We start from the raw sequence: 26,524 nt of genomic DNA on the forward strand, positions 1-26,524 counted from the left end.
TGGCTGGGGTGGGCACCCACAGTGAGGGGCCACAGACAAACACAACAGGGGAGCAGCCAAGCACATAGCGGGAGCAATCATGTGGCCCCAACAAGGATGAGCACAGCGGGGAGGTAGATATCGCCGGGCGAGCACGTCGACTTGCCATCCTCTCAGATGACCAGAAACCAAGGCCAAAGGCACCCTTGGGTTTAGACTTCTTTTGCCACCCTCATTTATTTTTCTTATGGGCACAGATTTGGGTTTGAGAGATTGTCTCCATGACAATATGGCATTAACACAGACAAATGTCTCATAGTGTCCTTTAAACAGCAATGTCAAAATAAATAAATAAATAAATAGCAATGTTGATGTCTGCTCCGAAGTTTGTAAGAATTTTCTTGTAAAGACAAAATGCTGATAAACAGAGCTAATTATGTTGATTTTCCCTTCAGTAGAGCCCTCTCATTTTTTAGATGGAGAAGAGTTAATGTTTTGTCTTCCATTTCTACCTTTACTGCCCAAGTTTACCTCATAGGTAATCTGTTACAACTTTTCCTCTGCTCTAAACAGCTAAGACTATTTGGGGGAAATGAGTCATAAGAGACAAAGATCCAGAGGAAGCCTGGAAAGGCTAAAGAGGAGGTTCGGAGATTTCTAAGGGGCTCATGGCTATGGCACCAGGCACCCAAGGAGAGCACCTGCCTGTGTTAGCAGGGGAGGAGTCTGTGTTCAGCAGCAGCCTCAGCGTGGATGCAACAGGGGCGTCTCCTGGGACTTCAGTTGCCCGCTCTAGCTTTCTAATCTAGTTAGTCATCTTCAGCATAAAGGGACACGGTCGGTGGGGTTCTGAGGGACACGGTCACACCAGTCCTTTCCTGGGGTGTAGTGGAGATTCTGCTCAGGGTGCTGCCTGGGGGCATCTCCTGATATCCAGATGGCAAGGAGTAGGCAGCTGCCATGCATTTGCTGCTCTGCTAGTTTGGGAGATAACCACCCTAGAGAAGGGGGAGCCAGAGAGGAAGCAGAAGTCGGCTTTGTTGGCTTCCACATTCTAGACAGCCAAGTCAGCTCTACAGCCTGGCACGTACAAGGGCTCCTCAGCAAAGTGATGCCAATGAAAGAAAATGATGAAGGGATTTGCCTACCTCCACGGCTCTATTACGAATGGGAAACAACAGTAACACGAGTGGGGGAGGAGATGACTCGGGTAATGAAGCCAGCATTTGGATAGCACAGAGTATTCAGACAATTTTCAGCATTGGCTACAACGTTCTCAAACTTCAACAGCGTAAGATATAAAGTTAACAGGAAAGAGGACATGGATCTTTTGGTTCTAGGGAGCTGTCCCAGGACCCCTTTCTGACCTGCTGTGGTCCCCTGCTTGCATCTGCCTCATCTCAAGTAGATTCAGCTTAGGGCTCTACACCAGGAGTAAGATTTCTATCCCAGCATCCAAAAGATCTCCTGACGCATGGACCTGTGTGCTAATTCCTAATGCATTCACTTGATTTTTCTTTGTATCACATCCAATCTTGTGACAGACATGAGGAGGGGCCTAGAAAGGCACACATCCATTCCCACTCGAACTAAGCAAACTCTGACTGGTAGGACCCTGACCTTGTCGAATACTAACCACAGTAGAAACACAGTAGAAACACAGTAGAACTGGGCAGCAGTTAATGCTTCTGTACTTTCTGGATATGTAAAGCTTTAGCTGGAGTGGTCCTTTTCTGTATGGTGACCTGTGATACAGGGCAGGCTCTGATCCACCAGTTGACAATAAGGAGCCTGATCACATGGCCAGCTCAGGTTATGGGGCCCAGCGAAGGCTGTAGCGCTAGGTTTGCTGCGCCCCTCACTGCCATTAGGAATCCCCATTAAATTACCAACAGCAGCAGCAGGAACAGCAGCAGCATGGGAGAGGCCACATGACAGTTTAAACTGCGGTGTGGGCACCACCCAGTTACAGAGGGAGCCAGGCCTAGCACACATCCACCTCTCTGAGCAAGAAACACTTCCTGATGATCACCACCCAATTTCTTGTTGGAAACAAATGAACAAGGTTATGCTTCTGCTCTCTAAAAGTCACAGCAAATATGACAGGTCTCGGTGCTGTCCTCATTCTGCGCATGTCCCTGGCTAAACTGTTCTCCCACTGCTGAAGGTGGATGCGGTCAGTTTTGCTGCTGATATCAAATGTTGGATTGTCTACTTAACCAGAACTTAACCAGCTAAGCCTGCTAAACTGCACTCGCAAGGATGTGGCGAGGGTCAGACAGCAGAACACACCCGCAGCACCAGCTTTTAGGACTGGGACCAGCAGCATGCTCATAAAGGAGCCTTGTACTTGCAGCACAGCCAGCATGCAGTCTGGGTCAAGGTCTTTGGCTCACCCTGAAGGGTTAAGAAGGTTGGCATGTCAGTAGCATGGGCCCTGGAGTCCCACAGCTAAGTTTCCTTTGCAGCTTTTCCTCAACAGCGGTGTGATTTCTGCTATAGAAACCCTCCCTCTTCTCTCCACCTACAGAATGAAGAGTTGGGCCACATGGCTTCTAAGGTTCAACTGGGCCACCTAGTGCCACCATTTTGACCAGGCAAGCAGCTTCTGCTAATGTCATCTATACTGCCCAGACACAAAATGATGAATGGACGCCCCTAAGGTCTGCTGGGCGGAAGCCATGTGAACTGTGCTCCACACTCTCACAGTTGCTCAGGCCAAAAAAGGAACACAGACAAGAGCAGGCACATAGATGAAGCACATATAAGACGGGAACATGTTTGACCTGGCAACTTGCTTTAGGCCTTGGTAAGCCAAGCCGAGTTCTCCATCTTCATTCAAATATCCCCAATCCTCAGTCTGGCTAGAAATAAAGTACAGAAAGAGAGGGTGTCCAGTGGAGAAGAGAGAGGCATTGAGACAGACTGGGAAGCTGACAGGCAAGGCTTGGAGTCAAGAAAAGGGTACTGGCTGCAGGCTCTTTCCCGCATTTCTCTCTGGCTCCCAAGATCTAGGTGCTTGCAGATAGCATCCTCCTCAAGCTTCCCAGGCTTCAGGTACTGTCTAGGAAAGAGGTTCATGTGGTCTCCAAGAGTTCCACCAACAGTTGCAGATCGGGTACATGTTGCCAAAGACAGCAAGGAGCTGTTGCAGTGACTCTACAAAGGGCAGCCACACAGTAGCACAGGCTGGACCACGGTACTTCCACGTCTCACACCCACCGTGCTTCCTTCCATTTGAAGGAGTTGAAAGAACAAGAAGACAAGTCTAAACAGGGTCTGGAGAAGGTACCATGTATGTGTATGGTTCCACAGGGGCTGAGTAGGTCCTCATGCTATGGAGGATGCTGTACCACAGTGAGGCACCTGGGGGATGCTGGCAGACCCTCATGGTATGGAGGATGCTGTATCACAGAGCAGCAGGTGAGGCACTTGAGGGATGCTGGCCTCCACCAGGGCAAGGAAGGAGACTGCACGTTTTGCTTCCCTTTCAGTGCACAGCTTTCTGCCATTCTCTAAGAGCAAGTAACTGATAACCAACCTTAACTCCAGCTATCCTTACAGAGAAGTGTGTGTTTGTGTGTGTGTGTGTGTGTGTGTGTGTGTGTGTGTGTTAAAGTTAACTACATCAAACTTACAGGCTGAGAACTGAACTCTGTCTTCCCTTGACTTAAGTTACAGCCATTTCCCTGTCCAGTCAACCCGTGAAATCAGGTCCCTGGTATCTTCTTTCAGTCACATCATCTGCCTGATGTTGGCCAAAGTGCTTCTTGGAGGTCACTGTGCCCAGTTCTCTTCTGATCTCACCTCACAAATTCCCGGGCAAAGTGTGTCTTTAAAGGTCAGTGGGCTAGCTGGTAGAGGGCGTGAATCATGGGGGGTGGGGGAGTCAGTCCACACAGCCTAACAGAGAAACTATTCAGCCCATCCCAGAACCCAGATGACAAACCAAACAGCCCTGGTCAAGTCAGCCACTGTCTTACTTTGTCAAGTTTTGAGTAAAGTCTCAGGGCTGAAAGTATCCATTCCAGATCCTTCCAGAGCTAGCCTCTAGCAGGGGGAACCCACACCTGTAGTGCTTACACACTCTGCCTCTTGGGCTGGGGTACCCACATCTGTACCAACCCCTTCTGAAAGTCTACTTTCTGGGGCCTTTCCATGGTGTCTGTTCCTAGTCTAAGGCCAGCCCCTTAGTTGCTTCCATCTCTGTGGCAGGGCAGTGCAGTGAGGAGGATTAATGTCAACAAGTTTACTTTGAGGAACACCCCTATCTAAGTCTACTGCCTTGTAAATGCCTGGAACCTCACCATTGTGGTGGTTTGGATGAGAATGGCCCCCAGTGGCTTATATGTTTGAGCACTTGGTCCCAAGTTGGTGGGATTGTTAGGGAAGGATTAGGGGGAAGGACTTGATTGGAGGAGGTGTGTTAGCGAGGGTGGGCTTTGCCATTCTCAGCATTTCTCTCTCGGCCTTGTGCTGCTAGACCAAGGCACAGGCCCTAAGCTACTGCTCCAGCACCATGCTCCATGTTCCTCGCCATGATGGTCACGAACCCTAACTCTCTGAAACTCTAAGACCCAAATTACTTTTTCTATTAATAGCCTTGGTCATGGTGCCTCATCACAGCAATGGAAAAGTAACTGAGACAGCCAGATACCGCATTCTCTTTCTGTGCCCAGCAGTTAGGTGTCCTGGGCAATCCACACGTCCCAGAAAATCCCTGAGGACCTAAGGCTGTGTTGAGCAGGGGCTGATATCTGCACCTACTGTTCTCACATGTTAAGGCTTGCATCTACCTAGGGTCCTTTGTAGCAATGCTTTACTCCAAAGGAGGCCCTGGGGCTGCGGGAGTTCTTGGAAGTGCCCAGCAAGTGTACATGAGGGCTGAGGAGGGATGGAGGCCAGTATGCTCCGTTGCAAGTGGAGAGGTGCTAGCACTTGGCTGGACCTCTGGGGGGTCTCCCAGTCTTCTTTAGAAGCTTCCCCAGCCTTGCTTTAGAGCCTGAGAGGGACTGCTGGTCTCTGAGAACTCTGCCTCCCTTCTAGAGTTCTCACACTTTCCAGAGGGGCACATGTGAGATGGAGGCCCAGACATACTTCCTGGAAGTTAGCATCCGTCCCCCTGTTCCTAACTTCACAGGGAAGGAGTGCTGGCTTCTGTCACGTGCCAGTCATCACGGAGAAAGGTGAAAGGCAATGATGGACAGCCCAGACACTCGGCTTCGAGGCAAGAAAACAGTCACATACGTAAATTAAAAACTGGTGAACTGACTCAGGACTCAGTAGAGACTTTTGCTCTGAGGTCAAAGAGACTCAAAGTACCAGAGTCTCAGACCCCTTCCTGTCTGTGCTTGGGAGTGTGGCTGGGGAGAGAGTGACATCTGCTGGTGTGAAGAGGAAAATCCAAACAGCTCAGCTTCAGGAAATCAACAAACATTTAGGGAGCGCCTGTGCACAGGCCATGGTTCCAGGAGCTGTTCCTGAAGAGGCCAACTTCAAAGGAATAAGCCGCAAGGCCCGCGGTTCAGTGTGGAACCAGGAGCCCTACCAGGGACACTTTTCTGTATTCCCTGGCCTGATCGTTCATGTGTTAGGCTAACACAGTAAGCTGACTAACCTCGGAAGTATTTTCTGCTTGCTGTAGAGGTCATGCCACAGAAATGGCTTCAGAGAGGAGACACATCTCCCCTGCAGACCTTGGAGAACAGGCCAAACAGCCATACTCTGTCATATATGTAGGCATGCTGAGGTTGGTCGGCAACTTGTGTGCAGGAAGATCCCTACGTGCTCTCTGGGTACTTACTTTAGTTAATACTGAACTTTGTCCCAGCAGCCCAGGATTTTTGCTGGGACCTCTGAGAAGCAGATCAGGAACACAGGCACAGAGGGAGAAAGAGGTCACATGAGGGAAGCAGCTGCCTTCAGAACTCGGTTCTGTCTAGGTGTACTTGTCTCTCTAAGAACTGGCCCCTCCAGGGGACCTGAACAACAACTACAGCCTTGGCAGGACTTTGGTGGAAGTGTACAGGGGAGAGAAGCACTGTTCTTGAAGCCGGGTCTAAGCTGAGCCCCAGCCCTACTCTGTGCCCACGTTCTAAGCCAGCCCTGTGACCTGGATGGCCTGCCTTGGGGAGGCTGGCCTGGGGGTGGCAGCATCCTCTCTCACAGTCCACAGCTCCATCACTCTCCCAGAACCAGCTGGAGAGGATGAAAGAGTTCCATCTCTAAGCTTGGCTTCTGGGGCTGTTTCTTTCTCTTAGCTTTACTTTCTGTAAGTAAAGCAGTCAGAACAATGCTGGCCGCTCCTAGCTCCCAAGATGGCAGCATGAGCTTGCAGAAGCAGAAGAGGGAGTATTTCTCGCTCTGGGAGTTCTGGCCAGAGCAGGTTCACAGTGCAGGGGAGACCCTTGCCCGCAGGCTCACAGTGCAGGAGACACAGAACAGGCGAACCCTCCCTGCAGATCTCGACAAGTCATGAAAACTTAGCAAGTGGGAAGCATGCTGAACCCAAGGGGCTGCACATGGGACTGAAGTATATCTGGAATCGTCTCAGAACTCTAGCCTGAACACAGGCCATGTACACATTTTCTAGGTACAGATCTTATCAAAATTCTAAAGGGACTCCACTCGACCAGACATTTAAGACACAATTTGTATGTATGGACACCTCTCCATTACAGGCCAACCACAGGAAAGGCATAGCAAATGTCTACCTTTACAACACCCTTGTCATCAGGGGGTGCCTATCTGGGATCCCCAGAATCACAGCCTAACTCCCCTTCCTTGCCAGTAAGTTCAGCTGCTTTCCCCTGTAATGCTCGGATTTGCAGTAATCACAAAACTGTCTCAAAGCTGAGGTTGGGACAAAACTGAAAGACAAACTTTTGTGGTACCTAACGGGGCAGTTATTGGGGACCTAGGTCCCCTGACTTCTCCCCCTCTAGCAGCTTCCTAACTCAGGCTCTCAGCTATTAGTTCACTATTGCTTGCTGGGCTTGCTGAACTTTCTGAGCACAGAATGATTGCAAGATATAGTAAAGACTGTTTTTTTTTCTTTCTCATCACCTCCATTGTTATTGAGGTAAGAAGACAAAATCTGGGGCATTAAACAGCCCCTGGAAAGACCTAGACGGAGGGCTAGACTCCTGACAGCTGCAGGGAAGAACAGAAAGCGGGCTGGGAGCAATTTCGGTTCTGAAGATCAGAGTGATAAGCCCGGCACGGCTGCCAGCTTGCTTTCTAATTTAATACTACCCGCGTTCTTTTTCTCATTCATCTCACTCCTTATCTTCCACCCAAGGGAATTCAAGTTGACTGCATCTTGACTCCGGCTTTAGCGCAGAGAGTCACCTTCAATCCTTCATTTTCTTCTTTAGGGAGAATTGGGGGCTGGCTACGTCTCTGCTTCTGGTTTCCCATATGCTAGGCTAGACAACGGCCCCTCCTGACACCAGACACCCTATTCCTTTCTCCAGGTCCAGCTCTCAGAGGTGGGTCCTACCTGTTTGTCTGGCAAACCCCATGATAGGCCTCAATGGCATCTTCCTGGTCCACATGTTTTTCACTGTTGGGCCAGCTTGTTCTGGCATTGATGTTCGGTTCCTAGAAAACACACAAATGGAAATTAACTCTGGTTGTACTAACGACGTCTAGGCAATGGGTCTCTAATACAGAGGTGTATAAACGAGCTTTGGGGAAGAGAGGAAGGCCTGGGGAAATAGCCTGCTGCTGTTCAATGCAGGCAGGGGCAGGACTTTAAGAGGGTGGAAGGACACAGCCTTAGCAGGGCCTGGCTGTGAGGCACTGAGAGCAAACAGTGGGGCAGCTGACCAGAATCCTGGAGGAGAAAGCAGGTACATCAAAGGACATGATTCAAGTGTCATTACGAGGACCCATGTCTAGAGTGGTCCCTCCCTCCCACTCTACAATCTGTCCTTGAAGGTGAAACAAGGACAGAAACACACATGAAAGGGACCCACAACTCTGGAGGGGTTGATAGAGAAATCCCCCTAAAGACAAAATGAACAAGGGTCATGAAAAACATGAAGACACAGGTTATCTGTGTCTTTTGAACATTTTCTTAATTAAAAAAAAAAATCACGCATGTCTGGCCATATGAGTGTAGTGCCTATGGAGGCCAGAAGAGGGCCTCAGATACCCACAACTTGCCTGATGTGGGTGCCAGGAACTAAACTCTGGCCCTCTGCAAGGCCACTGAAGCACTCTTAATCGCTAAACCATCTCTCCAGCCTCCTTCATCCCTTTCTTAAGTAAATTCTAGACACTTCTAGTCTCATCTCTTGATCATAAAGGTCATGAAGAAATGGTATAAGACCCCTGAGCTGCTTTCAGAGACCCTGAAGACAGACATCTTGCTCTTCAGATTTAAGAGCCCCAAGAGTAAAGACACATAAACCCACAAGCCGACTGACCCAGTGTTGCCCCAAGAAGCCCAACCGCGGCTGCCATAGCCACCTCCTCACCATGTTCTTGCCAGCCAATCGGCGCTGGTCAGCATTCATGATCTGGGTCCTGAGGATCAGCACCTCCTCTTTGCGGACCTCCAGCTCCTCATTGGCCAGCTTGAGCTGGTTCAACAGGAGGCTGTAGCTGTCCGGGGAGCTATGGGTGGAGTTGTCCTGCATGGCTTGGTCAGCAACAGCTTTCCTCAGCTCATTCAGGTCGTTCTTCAGTTTCTTATTCTCTGACTCAAGCTCTTGTCTCTGCAAGACAGCCAAGGGGCACAGCTTGCTGCTTCCTGGACCCGCAGCACATCCCCAGCCTGTCTCCTCTCTTGCCTTAACTTTCCCTGTCTACTGGAAGAGCAACTTACTGTTTTGAATGAAGACACACATGGCTCAAGTTCTGATGCCATCAGTGGTCAGTTAGAGCTAGGAATTAAGCCCATCACCCCAAGTTCTCAGAGAACTGCCCCTGACACACTCTATAGTATCCCCATGGGGATGCAATATATGTTTGGGCACACTTGGCCATGAAATTCTTCTTTGTGGTAATGCTGGACTGATAGCTGTGACTACATGTGTATGTATGTATGTATGTATGTATGCATGTTTATACATATGTAGTGCTGGGGATCAAAGCCAGGACAAGTTCTCTATCACCAAGCTATGCCTTCCCCCCCGCCCCGGCAACTGACAGTTCTAAGCAACATGCTGTTAATAGGACTTCCTAAAGCCTTGTGTGTTCATTTTCTCTGTGACTTTATAAAAACTTTAAAAAGTGATGTGCTTGTTTGAGCCACAAGATGACTGAGCCAAATCCCATATACACAAATCCTTATATACACTTAAAATTGTTAAAATAATAAATTCCATGATATATATATTTTTTACCACAGTGAAAAATAGTTGGGAAATGGAAGCCACAGAAATGGTTCAAGGCTTTTTTTTTTTTTTTTGGTGGGGGGAAAATGGCTATTAGCAAATTGTTGCCCTATTAGTGACCAGCAGACTGTTGAAACCGCCTCATTAGGAAGTGCTTGTGAGGGAAGGGCCTGGTCTGAGGTCCCTTCCTTCTTTCTTGGGTCTGAAGCCTCTGCTGTTCTACTTTGCCCTCTTCTGCCAACTCAGCATCTGCCACACAGGGAACCCCCTTGCCTTACATCTGGATATTTTTCAAAGTGATTTTGTTCCTGTGGCCACACTTTACTTTAACTGGGGTTGTTTCAGGTAGGGGAGGCATGTGCTTCACTCCCCTTCATTTCCAAGGTGAGAGTGTGGAAGTGGAGAATTGCAGTCACTTGTCTATTGCTCTCCTGGTGACCCAGTGTCTTGAAGCCCAGCTATGGCAGAGGACAGACGGCCTTACCTTCAGACTGTTGTAAGCCAGATCTGCATCGTGGTCCACATCTATGCCATTGTTCTGCTGTTCCATCTGCACAGGGAGGACACACAGGTAAGCACAGACCACAGGGTCCACGCGCTGCAGAGATTTCTGACGGCAGCCGAACTTTCTCACTCTGCTTTTGCACGAATAGCTGGCAACCTCACCCTCCACAGCTGTATTCCCACCTCCTTCAAAAAGTAGCCCAGTACTCGGGCTACCATGAATCCCCCTCAAAACAACTCCCTCCTTCCCCCAGTGTATCACATTGTCCCCACGGGTGCTGACGGGATGAAAATGTGTAACACCGCCTCATGGGTTAAATTATGCACCCCTAATACTTTTAAGCCCTAAATTCCTCTCCCTGTGAATGTGACCTCATCTGGATACAGGGTCTTAGGGGATGAAATGCAGTCAGTTCTAATGCACTAGGAAGGAGGAGCACACGGACAAGACGGCCGTACTAATATGGAGGTGGGACTGGAGTCAGCTGCAAGTCAAGAACATCAGAAACCAAGAGAGAGGCGTGAGGTTAAGTCCTCCCCACTGCCTTCAGGGGACAGTCACATCAGAGCCTCCACCACTGACTTCTGGCTGCTGGAAGAAGAATGTTTTGTGAGTCAGCAGCTAATCTGGTGGTATTCTGTCTCAGCACCTAGCTGTAGAACCTGAATATTAATGCTGCTCTCACGTTTTGGGGTGTGTACTCATGGGTCTATCTCCCAGGTAATTCAAAGCACCTCAGACTGAATTGACACCGCTTCCTCTGTGACCTTCTAGGAAGGCAACTGGCTCACAGTGGGTATGCAGTACGCATAGTAGACATCTTCAATGGGCAATGAGTTTTGGTGGGGGGTACAGCCCAAAGAGCATCTGTCCAGTATTTGGGCTGTGTTTGTCTCCAGACAGCTTTTGTTTGCCACTGGAAGAGTCATCTGTGTACCTAACTCTTTCACTCCCCACTCCGAATCTATTGACCCAAGATAAATCCACCACCAAGCTTTACCTCCTCACTTACTGCTTATTAAGGCAAAACAAAGCAAAGAAACCAAACAACATAAATATCCCCAGGAATCTGACAGTAAACCACTCCTGTGTCTGCACCACATCTGACTAGAAAAGGAAGAAAGGTGCCATGAAAGCAGAGTTCGGACCCAGGTGGCGGGGGTCAGGGATGTGGGAGAGGGTCAAATCCCAAGATTTTCAGTGTAGGCCTGAGAATAGATCTGCTAGTGACATGACCCAGAGCTGCACTTAAATCCCACGAGAAAGACACAGGCTGTCGTCACGGGCTGCCACGGGCTCGCTCACAGGGCTGCCACGGGCTCACAGGGCTGCCACGGGCTCGCTCACAGGGCTGCCACGGGCTCGCTCACAGGGCTGCCACGGGCTCGCTCACAGGGCTGCCACGGGCTCGCTCACAGGGCTGCCACGGGCTCGCTCACAGGGCTGCCACGGGCTCACAGGGCTGCCACCGGCTCGCTCACAGGGCTGCCACGGGCTCGCTCACAGGGCTGCCACGGGCTCACAGGGCTGCCACGGGCTCGCTCACAGGGCTGCCACGGGCTCGCTCACAGGGCTGCCACGGGCTCGCTCACAGGGCTGCCACGCACCTGCACTTTCTTGCTGTCCTGTTGCTCCTTTTCTAGCTGCACCTGCAGCTTCTTCCTCTCCTGCTCCAGTTCCCGCACTCTCTTCTGCAGCTTCAGGAAGACGCCCATGTCCATTGCTGCCTTCTCTACACCAATCTCCTGCAAGGGGAGAGGGGAGCACAGAAGGCGGTTTCCACAGCACAAATGCTTCTGGGAGCACACGAGGCCTCGCTGCCCACCTCTGCAGCAGCCATCTGTCTCTTTGTTCCTCCCCAACACCAGTCCTCGCCTCCAACACGAAGCCTGTGCCAAACCACTAGCACTTCTCCTAGGAAAGCTGGTGCTGCAGGCTTATTCTCGTCTAGATTAGATCTCTGTCTCGGCCGTGTACATTCCTCCGGTGTGAGCCGCTTAAGGGACCAATCACACATCCTCAGAACACATGGACACAGGCATGGCCATTTTCTTTGGAAGCGAAAAGGGACTTCACTTCTGGAGAATGGTATTACACGAGAGAAACTAAATCTCAGGACACAGTGCTTCCTGATGAGAGATCACTGTGACCAGTCACTGTAAATGTGATACCAACAACTACCTGATTGCAACTTGAAATAACCAGCACCCTCCTTGCCATGACGCCCGTGATCTTAGTGCACCCATTTCCCAGTGTTTTTCCATCCTTTCAGATTCCTGTCTGGATTTTACTATGTGGGTTATGTATGTGTACAAACATGTGTCTGCTTATGAGTGGGTAATGTGTCTGAGCACATACGTAGCCTGTTTTTAACTATGCTGTGTACATGTGTGGCAGCATGATCTTCTACCTCGTGTAATGAGTACTTTGTGCTTGGCCAGTTCCGGATCTGCCTTAGAGAGCACAGCCTCGGGGATGGCAGTGCTCATATCCTCATGGAAACCGTATCTCCACAAATGCTGAGCTGTACATCTGACTGTGGGGCTTGCACAGCCTGTAAGTCCACTGCAACCCAGTGTCCTCAGTGTCCATCCCCTGGGCCCTCTGAGCCACCACCAACAGAGCAGGAATCTCTGGTGGGTAGTTCCACTCGGGCAATTAACACGTCCCAGGCAGGATAGCTGCAAACAGTGCCCAGACTTACCTCCACCTGCTGAAGGGCATCCTCGGTGTCTCCAATCTCAGAAGTGGAAATGGAGGGGTAATTGGAGTCAGATTCTAAACTACTTTGATTTGAGGGGTTCTTCCTGTGGCCCGGAGTTTGCTGCTCAAGGAGGAAAAAGTGACCATTCATAATCCGCTCGTATTAATGAGGGCTACCTTCTCAAGGAGCAGAAGGCCCTGGACATCAGCCAACTGCCTCGCTTGTCACCAAGCTTGGGCAGCACTGCTCCTGGAAACACTGGATTAATAGCTATTCCCTTACATACTAGGCAAATGCTCTCCTAAAGAGCCATGTGCCTGGCTCTTCCCTTGTCTCTGAATGCTTTACAACCCATAGCACCCAGAAAGTGAGGGGGAGCAGCCCTTCACTCGCAGCTGTGCACCCTGAATGTACACAGTGCACCCTTCTCCAGGCTCTTGAAGGGAATGCTACAACCCTACCTGAAAGCCTCTCCTCCACCCCATTCTGCTCACGGAAACGGTAGTGATTAGAAATAGAGTGCCCCTTCCGTGCTAGTCACTGAGAAAGAACTTTCAGTTTATTTTTTGGCAGTCGGTTTGTCTTTAAGAGTGAAAACCGAGCTTGGTGGAATTTTTAGATTTCTATTTCAGTTCCTTTTCAGATTGCTTTCCTGGTTTCCATGCAACTAAGTTACTGATGTTGAATATGTATGTTGGGAGGGAGTATTCATATGGGTAAATAAGAATGTCACATCTTGAAATGTCACAAAATTGTTTTGTATTTTTTTTTTCAGAGATTAGGAGACCCAGTCAGGCTCCAGGGGTCTCACTCCATCTGTGCCAATGCAACTGAGGTCATAGCCCACCACACCACTCTCTCGACATTAGATTTCTCTAGAACAAGAAGCAGGATGACAACATACACAAAGAGGAAAACAAGTCTTAACCTCCTAAGATCTCAGTAGAACCTCCGTGTTGAGAAAGGACATCCCCAGGAAGGGACGACTGGCTGGCAGCTGCCTAACAACAAGAGTTCCCATAGGAACGAAAGAATAGGTGGTCCTTGCACACAAGCATATTTGCTTAGCAGGGCAGTGCCAGACAGCAAGAGCTATACAGCCAGCTCTAGAAGGGCAGAAAAGGAAGCCATTTCCAGCAGGCAGCAGAACTGCCTGCCTCCCTTGCCTTTAGGATGATCACCTCGTCTCGCAGGTTCTCATATCTCTGCTCCAGCCGGGAGTATTCCTTCACGAGGTTCTGGTACCTGGACCTCTCCTCCTCCAGCTCCTTCTTCATCAGGAGGCTCTCCTCCACAGAGCTCTGGGAAAATTCAGCTGGAAAGCAGGCATGGGAAGCTGGCTTTCAGCAACTGAGGGGGATCCTCCAATGCGCATGCCTTGCTAGGAGCATTCTGACTAATCTCTTGCTAAGAGGCTGCCCACACAGGCTCATCCCAGAGGCTGTGGATGAGTCTCTCATTCTCCTCACCTACTGTGGAGTTGAGGAGGGGTTCACTGTTCTAAACCAAGGGTTCTGACAGGAAGAAAGGTGACCCTGCTCTCAGAGAGGTGGAGAGAGAAACTCTCAATGCAGAGCACCCCACCTAATCCATGAGCCTGCCTCTCTTGTGACAACTGTCACAAGGACTACTGGCAGCATTTCCAGCAAAACCAGGCTTCATTCTGAGCTCTCATCGCAATCCTGATCCTTCAGGTCTGTGGAGACCAGAGGTGATATAGAGAAAAGTGGGCTAGGAACCTAAGAGATCCAGATGGGTTTTATTCTCTTGTCAGGCTTGTATCCATAATAGTGGAAAGCAAGTTTTTTTTTTTTAAAGGGCAATTTGAAAGCATCTTATATTGTCCTAAGATCTTAGGCTGGTGAGGGGTTCTGAGATTATGATGCTCAGCTGCCCTCTGAGATGAGGAAGAACCCTAAGGATAGGAGGAGATCTAGTTACACTGAGCAGATGAGAACTGGATTTATGTACTTTATTGTCCCCCCCACCCCAAACAAGCAAGCCACAGGAATGGGTGGCAGCCTGGAAGTTGGTGAGCACTTGAGAGAGAGAGAGGCTCATCCAGGGTCTCATCAAAGGTCCTGTCCTTCAGCAACATTTGATTAACCATACAGTAGAAGACACAGGTGATAAGGATGAGCAAGACCAATGTAAAAGCTGTGCACACTCAACTGTGCTGAGCACTAGCTTAAGCACTTCACCTGCATACCCTGCTGACCCCTCCCACAAGCCCTTCCAGGTCTGTCTTTCCTGCCCATTTTCAGGTGGACCCTTTACAAGGTCCCAGAGCTGTGCAAAACAGTGTCATGCTTCAAAGGAATGTCACAGCAGGATGCTCAGATCCACAGTCCTTTTCTCCAGCTACCCCTTACTGAGTCCTTCCTCCTCTGCATCATCCAGGCGGCCAGGCCAGGAAAACTGGGGAGAGAGATGCAAAGCTGGTTTGGAGCTTACCTTTGGACTGACGCAGGATTTGGTTGTTGAGGTGCTCTTTCTCATCCTTCAAGAGAGCATTTTCCTGTTCCAGATCTGCAACTCGCTGAAAGAGATCAACAGGTGAAACAAAACAAAACCAAAAAACCTTCCCTTGTGTGACAGAAGAAGAGGAGGCTCCTCCAGAGGAGATGGAATTCTCATGCCCTACCTAGGAAAACGGCTTCAACCAAAGCTGCTTTCATTCTGAAGGGAAATTATATGTACAGAGAGAAGAAATCCAAGCCCAGCAAGACAGAGCTGGTCAAAGTGCATGTGGTCATCAAGGACTCACAGGATCCCCCGCCATGTCTCTGTTCAGCTCCCTTTCCTTAATGAGGAATACATAGAAAAGACCGCCCTCCATGCTTGTCTCTCTTGCTGAATCATGAGCTATCAAAGCTGAGTCATGTGCAGGTACCCACAGTTGCCGTAAGTTAATGTAAGTAATGGTCACATCATGTCATTTTACAGCTCTCCCCCTCATCCTCTAGCTTTTGCTGACCCCTCTAGCTTGGGGAAGCTCACCATGGTTACATCATCTCTGGACTTTGACCCACCTGCCCTTGCCTGCCTCACTGGACCAGTGCTCCAGATTCTGAGAGAGGGAGACACATTTGGTACCAACATCCAGATCTAAGCCCAGCGTGTGACTCCTGACAACGTGACTAAAGGAAATACGGGGTGATGGAAATTGGTGGGTCATCCGTAAACGCTGTGCTTAAGAAAATGGGTTCAACCAAAGGTGACTATGACCACAATAAATAAATAAATAAATAAATAAACAAATAAAGAAAGAAAGAAAGAAAAGAGGCAACATTAAAAAAAAACTTTAGAACTTCTGAAGAGAAAAAAGTCATGATTATAGAAATATTTGTGTTTTCAAAGTAACAATTCAGATTAATGTTCTAAAAGACTTTGAAATCATTAGTTAGTATGAAGCATGAAATAATATCCAAGGGACCCCAAAGTCCCTCTTATAATTATGTACCAAGAGGAATCAAAAGCTAATCTCCATAAAAACCTGTACAAAGGTGACTATAGCAACATTACTCATGGTATTCAAAAAGTAGAAACAACTAAATGCTAATCAACTAATGGCCCAATGGCATGGCCATACAGTGACATATTATTTAATAATAACAACTGAAATACAGTGGCCAGTGAGATGACTCAAAGGGTAGAGACTCTTGCTGGCAAAACTGATGACCTGTCTGGAGAGATGTGATAGGGCATGAAGGTTACTGGGGTAACCAAAGCTTTCTGATGTGCTCTGAGGTCTGTTCCACAGGAAGGATTTCAAGGGGTATTAGAAATCCATGACTAATAAGGCCCTGAGCGGGAACTATTGCTGCTTAGCTAAAGTGGTCATGTTGTCAAACTACCTTCTAGATACTTAGGTTTATACCCATAGATTTTTGATTCTCATAACTTTGGTCAGAGAAGCTTCTTTTTGCATGGGTAGTGGTTGATGCAGATTTATAACTAGTCACAATGCCAAGTTTAAGTAATTGTCAGTGTTGGCTGTGGATGGGTCTCCCATATCCAACACCTCAGCCCCTGTCTATTCAAGGCTCGGGGAACACCATGGAAGAATGGGTGGAAAGAATACAAAAGCTAGCAGATGGTGAGGAGAGCTGTAAAATGACATGACATGACCATTACTTACATTAACTTACAGCAACTGTGGGTACCTACACAAGATGAGGGCAGTCAAAATCCCAGCACGAATGGAGCAGGGGACTCAGGGAAGAAGAACATGGCCCCTGGGAGGTTGCCCATACCCCACTGGATGTCCCCATACCCATCTATAGATGGGCAGTACTAATTGGACTCAAGGAGTTAATAAAAACAAGAAAAAAAGAGGACATGAAGTTTCAGAGTGTGGGGCACCAGGAGGGGATGGAAAGAGATAGTAGCAGGAGGACTTAATGAATACATTAAAAATATTTTAAAATAAAGGGGTGAGATGCTGTGTCAGAGGGAAGGGTCTCTGCCACCAAGCCTAATTATCTGAGCTCAATTCCAGAAGGTAGGAGAGAACTGACTCTTAAAAGTTATCCTCTATCCTCTGACCTACACACACACACACACACACACACACACACACACACCACACACACGCATGCACGCATGCATGTACACACGCACTGTGGCAACAGTGATGTTAAATATTTATGCAGTGGAATCCTAACACAAAAGTTGAAATTAACATCCTTTGGATACTTAAGCAAATTGGAACTAATGGCTAAAACTCGCATCTCCGGGATAGTTTTGGGGATGTGCTCTAGCTCATTTCCAAGCTCACAAAGCCTTCAGTGCTGAAGACAGTTGCCCATCCCTGGAAGTTTCACAAGCTACAACTGTTCCTGAACTCACAGAGTGCTTCCAGGTCTGACCCAAACTCTCTGCCAAATCCTTCCTACCCGTCTCCTCCTGGCTGCTCAGCCACTGCAGAAGTCCTCAGGGCTCGCTCTCAGCACACTCTGTCATCCTCTTAGAGAGGCACCTGTGACCGTCACGCATGACCCATAACCCTACAGCTCACTCTCCGTCCCGTTTGCTCTGCTCTCTCTTACAGCACGTGATGGGTTATCATAGACTCCTGTCTCTACCTTCTGTTTCCTAAGAATGAATTTGATTATTCTTTTCATCCCACTGTGTAGAATAGTCTCTAACACACATGGCACTCAATAAACACCTGCGGAGTGAAGGACAATGACTTCTATCATCCTGTGGCAAGACCTGTCATCCACAGAGATGAGTTAAAGCCCTTTCTAATAACTGCAGCCTTTTCATGAAGCCACAAATCCTGAGCCAATCAAAATGCAACTCCACGTACAACAGGTCCAAGAATCCCTGTGCTGAATACTGGGAAGACTCAACACATGTGAGCCCTGTACTCTCTCCAGACAGATGCCTCTGATTCCATTCAGCAAGACCTCAGATCTAAGGCCATATACTGGAATCATCCAAGGAAACCAACCAGCAGGGGCAGACTGTCATGCCACCTCCTGTGGAGTCTGCGTGATCTCTCAGGTAAGATGTGGCACAAGCTTCAAGGAAGAGTGAGCGCAGGGAAGGGGTGTGTGTGTGTGTGTGTGCGCGCGCGCGCGTGTGCATGTTTCCTGTATTGGAGCCTTTGCACTTTTAGCATTACCTGCTTATGTTCTAAGGAATACAGTCTGGTTTCCCCTGGAAGGAAAGATAGTATGTTTAAGTTCCCAGAGTCTACTGATGCGCCCTTGCCCCACATACAGGAGTATATAATACTAATGGAGGAAGATGGGATAATATTCAAGGGAAAAAGGTTTTCAAGTTTAATCTGGTGCTTAGTAAATAAAGAACAAAAGGCAAACTTAATTAAGCAATTAAGACAGATTCAGCAAAAATGAGATAAGGATAGAAGAGAGAGATAAATGCCTGTAACGTCTTAAGATTGGTTTTGGGGAAGATTTGAAAAGGAGTTAGAAATATGGAGAAAGAGAAGAAAAGAAGCTGTTCTTCTGCACAGATGGCAGAAATATAAAAGACTGGAGACTGTGTGACTGTTAACCACAACCACTTGCCCTTAGCTCAAAATGCCATAAACTCATAGCCTAGATAAATATTTATATCAAAACTAATGCCAAGCCATGTGTAGCATGACCAACCGCAGACTCACACCAGGGACATCTGTCTGATGAAATTCTATTCTCATGTATCTGATATAATGATTCTAAGAATAATCTGTACCACGTGAAAAAACAATACATGCTGTTAAGCAATCTTCTGTATAAAGGATGAGCCTCATGCCTAGTAAAGACACATTCAGATGCAATTCCTTTGAGTCTTGTGTCTGTCATTCGCCAACTCCGTCCCCACCTATTCCTGAGACCCTGTCCTGTCAGTCCCAATGCCCCGGCTGAGCTGGTCCATGGCAATGGATCGTGACTAAGGTGAAAGAACACACAGCCTATGCACCAGCCTAAGGACACAGAACCTAGGACCTATCAGACACCTGGGAAGTGCCAAGGATGCCTCAGGGTCAAGTAGTTGGCTACAGATCACTTTTCCCCTCCCACTGAACCTTGTACCAAGGTAGGCTCTATGTAACCTTCTGAATCAGGAGCTCACGATAGTTTGAAGGAAAATGGCCCCCAAAGAGAATGGCACTATTTGGAGTAGGTGTGGCCTGGTTGGAGGAAATGTGTCACTGTGGAGGTGGGATTTGAGGTCTCCTATGCTTGTTACTCCCAGAGTCACAGTTTGCTTCTGCTGCCTGTCGATCAAGATGTAGAAGTCTCAGCTCCTTCTCCAGCACCATGTCTGCCTGCATGCCACCATGCTTCCTACCATGATGCTAATGGAACAAACCTCTGAAACTGGTCGGCAGTCAAATTTAATGTTTTCCTTTATAAAAGCTGCTGTGGTCATGGTGTCTTTTCACAGCAACTGAATCCTTAACTAAGACAGAGCTATTGCCTCTATGACAATGGCAGCCCAGGGAGTCACCTCCCTTCTGAGTAACAAAGCCACACAAAACAGCACAGTTGCATGATGGCAGCCAGGGAGGGATGCTGAGGCTTACAGAAGGAACAAAAGGGACAAGGTTAAGAGCCTTAGGAAGGACCGCTCTATGGAGAGGCCCAAGTAAAGTCTCCCTTAGAAAATGATAGGCTGGGGTGTGACAGGAGCAGCTCCATGCTCTGTGGACACAGAGATGAATTCCTGACTCCTAAGGGCTAAGGCAGCAGAATAATGTGACCTACTAGGTAAAACCATCGGAGGTGGCAGCCCCAAGCGTTTCAGGATGCCAGTTCCAATACAGCACTTGCAGTTTCTGCTGACAGAAACATCAAACCTATTAATTAAACATCTACCAGCGCTGGCTCCGTCTCTGTGCTTTGCTGGTCTCATCAATCTCACTCAAGGCAGAGAAAGCCCCTGGACACGACCTGAAGAAAACCAACTGTCTTTTTATTCAGCATTTGTTCAGGCTGAATGCTGCCCTTTCTAAATATTAAACCCCAGCTAGGCAGATCCTAGAATAGAAACAGGAGCCAGCTGTCCCTTTACCATTCTCCAACCAACGGAATAAAGTGTTCAACAGACCATTAGAGAAAGGAAAATGTCTGTTTCCCTCGTCCCATTTTTCCATTTCCTAGAAAGAGTAGATCTTCCCACATAATGGATCATTTTATTCCAGCGTCTTTTAAGGGTTGTTGTTAACATAGGCTTGTATTTGTTTGGATTTAGAGAAGAGGGTCTTAGCTAGGTATATTGGTGCATTTTTTTTTAATCCAGCACTCAAGAGGCAAAGGCAGGTAGATTTCTGTGAGTTCGAGGCTATGCTGGTCTACATAATAAGTTCTAGGCTAACCAGGGCTACATGGTGAGATAACATCTCAAAAGATGGGGAGCAGGTGTCTGCTCGAACTATTCCCTGTAGTGCCCTGGACTTTTTTCTTGCCAGCTCCAAACTCCAGTTGTCTTCAGTCTCTAGGCCATCAGGCTCCTAGGCAACAGCCATTTCTAAAGGACAGCAGGATGGGCTTGGCTTCCCTGCTTGGCTTTGCCAAAGAAGTTTTCATGCAATAAACCCTATCTACCTTTGGATGGAAACCCAGCTATTTTAGGTGTTCTGAGGCAGCAATTCAAAACTTTTGTGGGAAGCAGGGAAGAGAAATGAGAGTCCCTAATTCTCAGCTATGAGGAAGAAGCAGGGCAGTGGAAGGGCCAGGGACTGCAGAGCAGGATTGAAGTCCTCTACTCAGTTTAGAGAAACATACAGAATGGCATGTGCTGGCTGATACCAGTTCAGAAGCAGCCTTAGAGACGATCAGTGTAGGGCTCAGTCATGATAAGCTTAATAGGAACAGACCACCCAAAGGAACTTCTTAACTTCCAACCATCATCATCTGCCAGTGTAGGACCTGGCCATGATAGGCTCAATGGAGACCTGAGTCTCAGCAGTTTACCCTGAGGCAATACCTGGTTGCAAAAGGACCACAAACTGAGATTACCCAGGCACCACCCAGGAACAGACCATCCAAAGGAAATTCCTAACATTCCAACTATTGTAGATAGGATCACTTGCCAGCACACATTCACCAGGACAGCCCTAGACAAATGTCAACCAATAAGGGGTCCCGAACCTTAGAAATCCCTTACCCTCTCCTTTACTACTATAAAAACCCAACTCTAACTGAGTTCGGGGCTCTCCGATTATTCCAATAGGTTGGACATGCGGAGAGACTGAGTTTGCAAACTTGTATAAAATAAAGGCTCTTTGCTTTTACATATGGGACTCAGTCTCCTTGTTGGTTTTTTGGAGACTTCACAAATCTGGGCATAACAATCAAGGCCATGAGTCGATGTGTGTTTATGTATATACAAACACACCTACACATGTGCACTATGACCAATTGGAGTTCTTGCACACTTGACAATAGAGCATAGGCATTAGGGTCAGTATTTCTGTTTCTGCTCCAGGGGTGCCAGCATTGTCTATCCCAATATCAGAGCTATTCTTCCAGTACTAACCAACACCGACTCTTTCCTTTCTCAGGTTCTCAATTCACGTGACTCTGTATGATGGACATCCATACTAAACGTGTGGATGATGCACTATTTTCCCTCTAGCTGGGTCATGATAAAGATGGGGAGAGAACACAGGTGGTCTCAACCACAGACAGCCCTGCAGTGTGGGACTTTCCTAGTCCAGAGCTTCTTTGTAGCTGAACATCTGGGACAGTGGAAGCAACCCCAGGAAGTCTCGTTTTATGGACTGGGAGAAGGCCTTACGGACCAGAGCAGGAAAGTCAGATTACAGCCAGCAGAGCAGACTCCCTGAAATACATGGATTTCTTGGAGCGAGTGATAGCTACAGGCTGCCGGAACACCTGTCATCTCTCGCACTAAGGACTAGATCTATAGGGTTGACCTGGAGCTGCCTCAAGGCTTTAAGAAAGATGAGCGAAGACAGACAACCATTTACTCTCCCGAAGGATGTCACAGTGTTGAGCAGCGGCTCAATCAACACTTGCTTGGGGAGTAGACATTTGTTGTTTGACCCAGAAGCACAGACATTTACGAAGTGAAGAAGAGTGGCTTGTCTGGGGTGGGGACACAAGCCCTGGAAATCAGCACAATTTCCCAGCATGAAGCCTACACACCAACCCTTCAGCAACCCTGCTCCCCGAGTCCATGCATACCTTTCTCAGCTCGTTATTCTCCCTGCTGTGGGCATCTTCTAGGACCTTCCGCTCCGACTGAGCCCTTTGGAGCTCAGTGCGCAGGTTCTGCACCTCCTCCTGCAGCTGCAGGCTGGTGTCGGCCTCCTGGTTCTGCTGGTAATGCGCCAGCTCCCTCTTCAGCTTCTCCACCTCCATGGCATGTGTGGAGGTGACCACAGACAACTGCTCCGACAGAGTCTTGAACTCTTTGTTCTGTAGAGAGCATCGGCAGATGGGGAGGAGGGGATAAAGAAAAAGAGATGGCTATTGTGTCATGGAAGATTGTGAAGGCCCCCAGAAAGGGGTTTCTCGGGCAGAATGAACTTGCAGAATCATTGCATGCATGCCCTGACCTTCTTCTGCCGTCTCCCTAACACTTTAAACCTCCATTGTGAACCCAGAAGTAGATGGAGCACAAACAACAGCACTGACATTGAAACAGTGCAGGGAAACACGTGAGTACTCACAGAGTAGGTTGGCTGGGTGCGGGACTAGTGGAGCCAGCTTCCTGGCTCTGCAGTCTTGGTCCTTTAGGGTTCCCCAGCCTTTCACATCAAGCCCTCCTGGTCTTGAACTTACTGGCACAAAGAGCTGTAACCTAATCCCCTCCTCTGAGACAAAGGACCCCTTCAGCATCCCCCTCTTTCAAAGAGGCCCTCCAAGGGGCCCCAGGATTTCTCTTGCCACCTGTCAACATGGCTCACACCACACAACTCTCACTGGAGAGACTGACGTCCGACAACACCCACCCATAGGGCGTGTACCCAATCAGCAGTCAACTTGTGTGTGCATCAGACCCCGAGAACCTGCTTCCAGGATCAAGCTCAGTGTAAATGACGGGCTGGGAGAATTGAGAGGGTGTGAGGCAGAGTGGCCAGTGGGGAGAGGAGGAGCAGAGGAAGGAGAGCCCTGAGTCAGCAGACAAGCAGCGTGCATTGATCGCTCTTCATTGCTGTGTGTGCGCCACAGAACTCCAAGCAGCACAGAGCCATCGGCTAAGATGCCATTTACCCAGGACATCAGGAACTGAGTAATTCACAGAGGAATTAAAGCTCACATGAACTCTCAAAGAAAAGCTGCTGGCATCTACATAGCAGCACATGGATCAAGTGCAGGGTTTGCGTATGCAAGCTGTGCATTCCTTGCGTACAAGATTCCCCACACTCTCTGTGATCTCTAGGTACAGCCTTCTCCTCCCTACACCTGTCTTGTTGCCAGCCTCACCTGGAGAATCTAGAAAAATCCAATTACACAGCATCAATTTAGAAAGCTCAATACCTGTTTGAATTGCTCACCAGGTTCTGGGTCTACACTGGAGGCAGAGGGCATGCTTGGCTAGCTACTCTTTGTATTCATCTTTGCTCTGAGATGTGAGTTAGCTCAGATCAGTTGCCAACTCCCGCTGGTCTGCCTGCACCAGACCAACAAGGGTAGAGAGGTGGCTGAGGTCCTTAAAGAGAGCTGACTGGAGTATGAAGGGATTAGCACAGGTGGTGGAGGCAGGGGATGCAGGCACATCTCACCCTGCTATGGTCAAATATGCCACTTCGGAATGCTGATGGGTGTGGAAGGCCCAGCTTCCCTGATCCTGATGCTACAGAGACCAGACTCAAACACCAGGGAAGAAGGTGTCTGCAGATGACAGACCTATTCCTGAACTCATCTTGTCCATGGCCCCCTGGGTATCTGAGACAGGCACCCACTCTTCTGTGGTTCACTTCTTCCCATATAAACTAGGGGCAGGAGAGATTTCTATCTTAGAAGGGAGGGAACAAAGGTAAGGTCTTATCTGGTGTGTGTCACATTGTCATTGCTTGGTAACTGTTGGTGAGCCTCAGGGCCTGTGTTCTGTATGGAGTCCCTCTGGCTGCTGCTCAGAGGCTTCTGTGTCTGCCAGTTCCCACTCCCACTTGTCCCTATCACCCTGGTCGCTCCAACAGCCCCCACACCTGGCGTCCTGTAGCTGTATGTTTTGGGTCTTAGGCGTAAGACCCACACAATCAGACTCACTGTGGTTCCCAGTCAGACGTGGGCTGGTGTGGGAAGAGGGAAAATCATTGCAAGAGTCTTCGTGGTGAGGTCACTGCCTACTGCAGATGCTATCACTGCACCTCATTTATGCTTACCAAACACCACCCTCAGTGAGGGAGACAGATAGCCCCCACATAGTTCACAGCTGGGAAACTGGGGCACAGAAAGGCCCCAAAGCTGCAACTTACAGCAGACTGTTTTTCTAACATATGAGGATACCCTTGGGAATCATAAAATATGAACCAATGTAACATTTACTGAGTGGCTATGAACTATCTTGAATCAAAATGATTTAAAGGCCACTCACTGAACTATTGATTTGGGCTACATTTTTTTCCAGATAAAAATATTTAAACACAACCTTATGGTCACAAGGACCTAAGAATCTTGAGTTCGATTACAAGAAGCTGTAATATCTGGCCATGTCATTTTGTCATACTGGCAGAGCTATCTATCTATCATTTTGGCTGAGCCATGTCATAACAGAGGCTAATACTAGAGACACTGCCGGGATGATCCCTGCTTCTCCTGCTGAAGAACACTGTGAAGGAGGTGGCATGTGAGTTCTGAGGCCAAAAACCCAGAAGAGAAGTGTGTTAGCACCAGGGACAGCTCCATGCTCCTCATCGCCCTGTTTCTCCCTGAGGGACTCTCATGTGATCCTGTCCTGTTGAGTCCTCACATGCTCAGTGTTAAATGGAGTTTTTGTTTTGTTTTGTTTTGTTTTTTTTGAAGTTGGGGTCCTCAGCCTTAAGGCATGTACTTGGGGTGTTCCTATCCCCTGGTTTTGCCTTTCGGTTTCCTTCCCATGGTGGTGGGAATACTCCCAGCAGTCTCCTGTCTCCTGTGACTAGGACACCACCTCCTGTGTCATGCTGTTCTGACAAGTGACTTGGGACGCGTTGTCTCTGGTATCCCTGGCTATGTAGATCTTTTTCTTCTGGCTTAAAGACCGTCAAGAGGGCAGCTGTCTAGATTAGCTCCTGGAGTCAGAGGGAAAAAGACACCCAGTTCATTTCCCAATAGCCGGTCTGCCCACCAAGAGCTCTCCAGTGCTCACGGTACTCATGTATGTACTCATGTGTGTGCTCATGTGTGTGCTCATGTGTGCTCATGCCTCTCCCACATGGGTGTTACACATTGTTCACCAGCCCCGAGGACTGGATACTTTCATGAGCAGGACCCCAAACCTACCTTAGGATCTCTGTTTGTACTGAAGGGCATTTCCCACACGTTCCAAGGACCTCCCGATGGGAGTGATCTAGGAGCCCAGCCAGACGACAAAACCTGCCTGAAAGCAGCCTGCCATGTTTCAGTCCCAGCCAGGCTGCCCACTGGCGGTGTGACTTTCGGTACGTTGCTTACCTTGGTATATTCAAGATTAACATGCGGGTAACAGTAAATACTTAGCCCATAGGTGTGGTGAAGATCAATGAGTTAATGTGTGGGAATAGTGCCTGGCATGACAGTCACATAGGGAACAGTGTGAGAAAGATCTCATGTGTCCCCTGATCACCTGCCGCATACAGGAAGCCTTGCCCTGGGTGACAACATCTGTTGTTGCTCACAGATGTTTGCCAAGCAGGAAGTTTAAGGCAAAAAACTTCCTTTAAAAATAGGCCTTCCAAATCTACTTCTCTCTGATGTTCAAGTTTGTGGGGGTGTAAAATACTATGTTATTTTTATCCCTTGGAGTTGACTTTACACACCAGCAAGGCTGGTGCTGAGCACTATCTGAAACCAGGGTCAGGGTGGCCTGTGGCACACAGGTTCCTCCTGGTGGGGACAGTGGCTTCAGTCCCCTTGTCCTTCTGGCCACATTGTGCCTAGGAGACTGAGAAATGGTCACTGGCCCTGGCAGTCCTGACAGACGCAGAGGACACTGTGGTGCTTGTTGTTTTGGCATAACTCTTCCCTAGTCACTGGCTCCCTGGCTTGCTGTGTCAACACAGGCTGACCAGGTAGGGACTGAGCATCCCCAGCTTGTACTGGAAGGGCTATCTTTCCATACCATCAAGTTAGCACTCTGGTGTGGGAAGAGGGAAAATCATTGCAAGAATCTTTGTGGTGAGGTAACTCCCAGTGTGTGTGTGTGTGTGTGTGTGTGTGTGTGTGTGTGTGTGTGTGTGTGCGCGCGCACAAACACACGGTACCAGCTCTTCCTACAAGCCTGGTCTCCACCCAGAATAGGAAAGCAAAGTGTTCCCTGTCAGCTCTCTCTACACTGGGGCTCATGTGTCGGATGACTAGCTCAGTCAAAAAATGGTTCATT

At 48.6% G+C, this 26,524-nt stretch overlaps 1 protein-coding gene across 2 annotated transcripts in view; it reads right to left on the reverse strand.

Annotated features, from left to right (window-relative positions):
- Myo5b (myosin VB) overlaps nt 1-26,524 on the reverse strand; it is a 279,116-nt gene that overhangs the window by 25,705 nt on the left and 226,887 nt on the right. The window contains exons 22-30 of one of the 2 annotated variants that reach the window (XM_048419435.3): nt 22,201-22,434; nt 14,987-15,071; nt 13,699-13,847; nt 12,533-12,652; nt 11,436-11,573; nt 9,808-9,873; nt 8,463-8,702; nt 7,481-7,581; nt 2,766-2,843 (exon numbers count right to left, since the gene is read on the reverse strand). In XM_048419435.3, coding sequence (XP_048275392.3) covers nt 2,766-2,843; nt 7,481-7,581; nt 8,463-8,702; nt 9,808-9,873; nt 11,436-11,573; nt 12,533-12,652; nt 13,699-13,847; nt 14,987-15,071; nt 22,201-22,434 — 1,211 coding nt within the window. The remainder of the gene's footprint in view (nt 1-2,765; nt 2,844-7,480; nt 7,582-8,462; nt 8,703-9,807; nt 9,874-11,435; nt 11,574-12,532; nt 12,653-13,698; nt 13,848-14,986; nt 15,072-22,200; nt 22,435-26,524) is intronic. The other variant, XM_048419437.3, reaches the window with a different exon arrangement.

Source organism: Myodes glareolus, chromosome 13 (assembly GCF_982192425.1).
Source record: "Myodes glareolus chromosome 13, mMyoGla1.1, whole genome shotgun sequence".
Lineage (NCBI taxonomy): Eukaryota > Metazoa > Chordata > Mammalia > Rodentia > Cricetidae > Myodes > Myodes glareolus.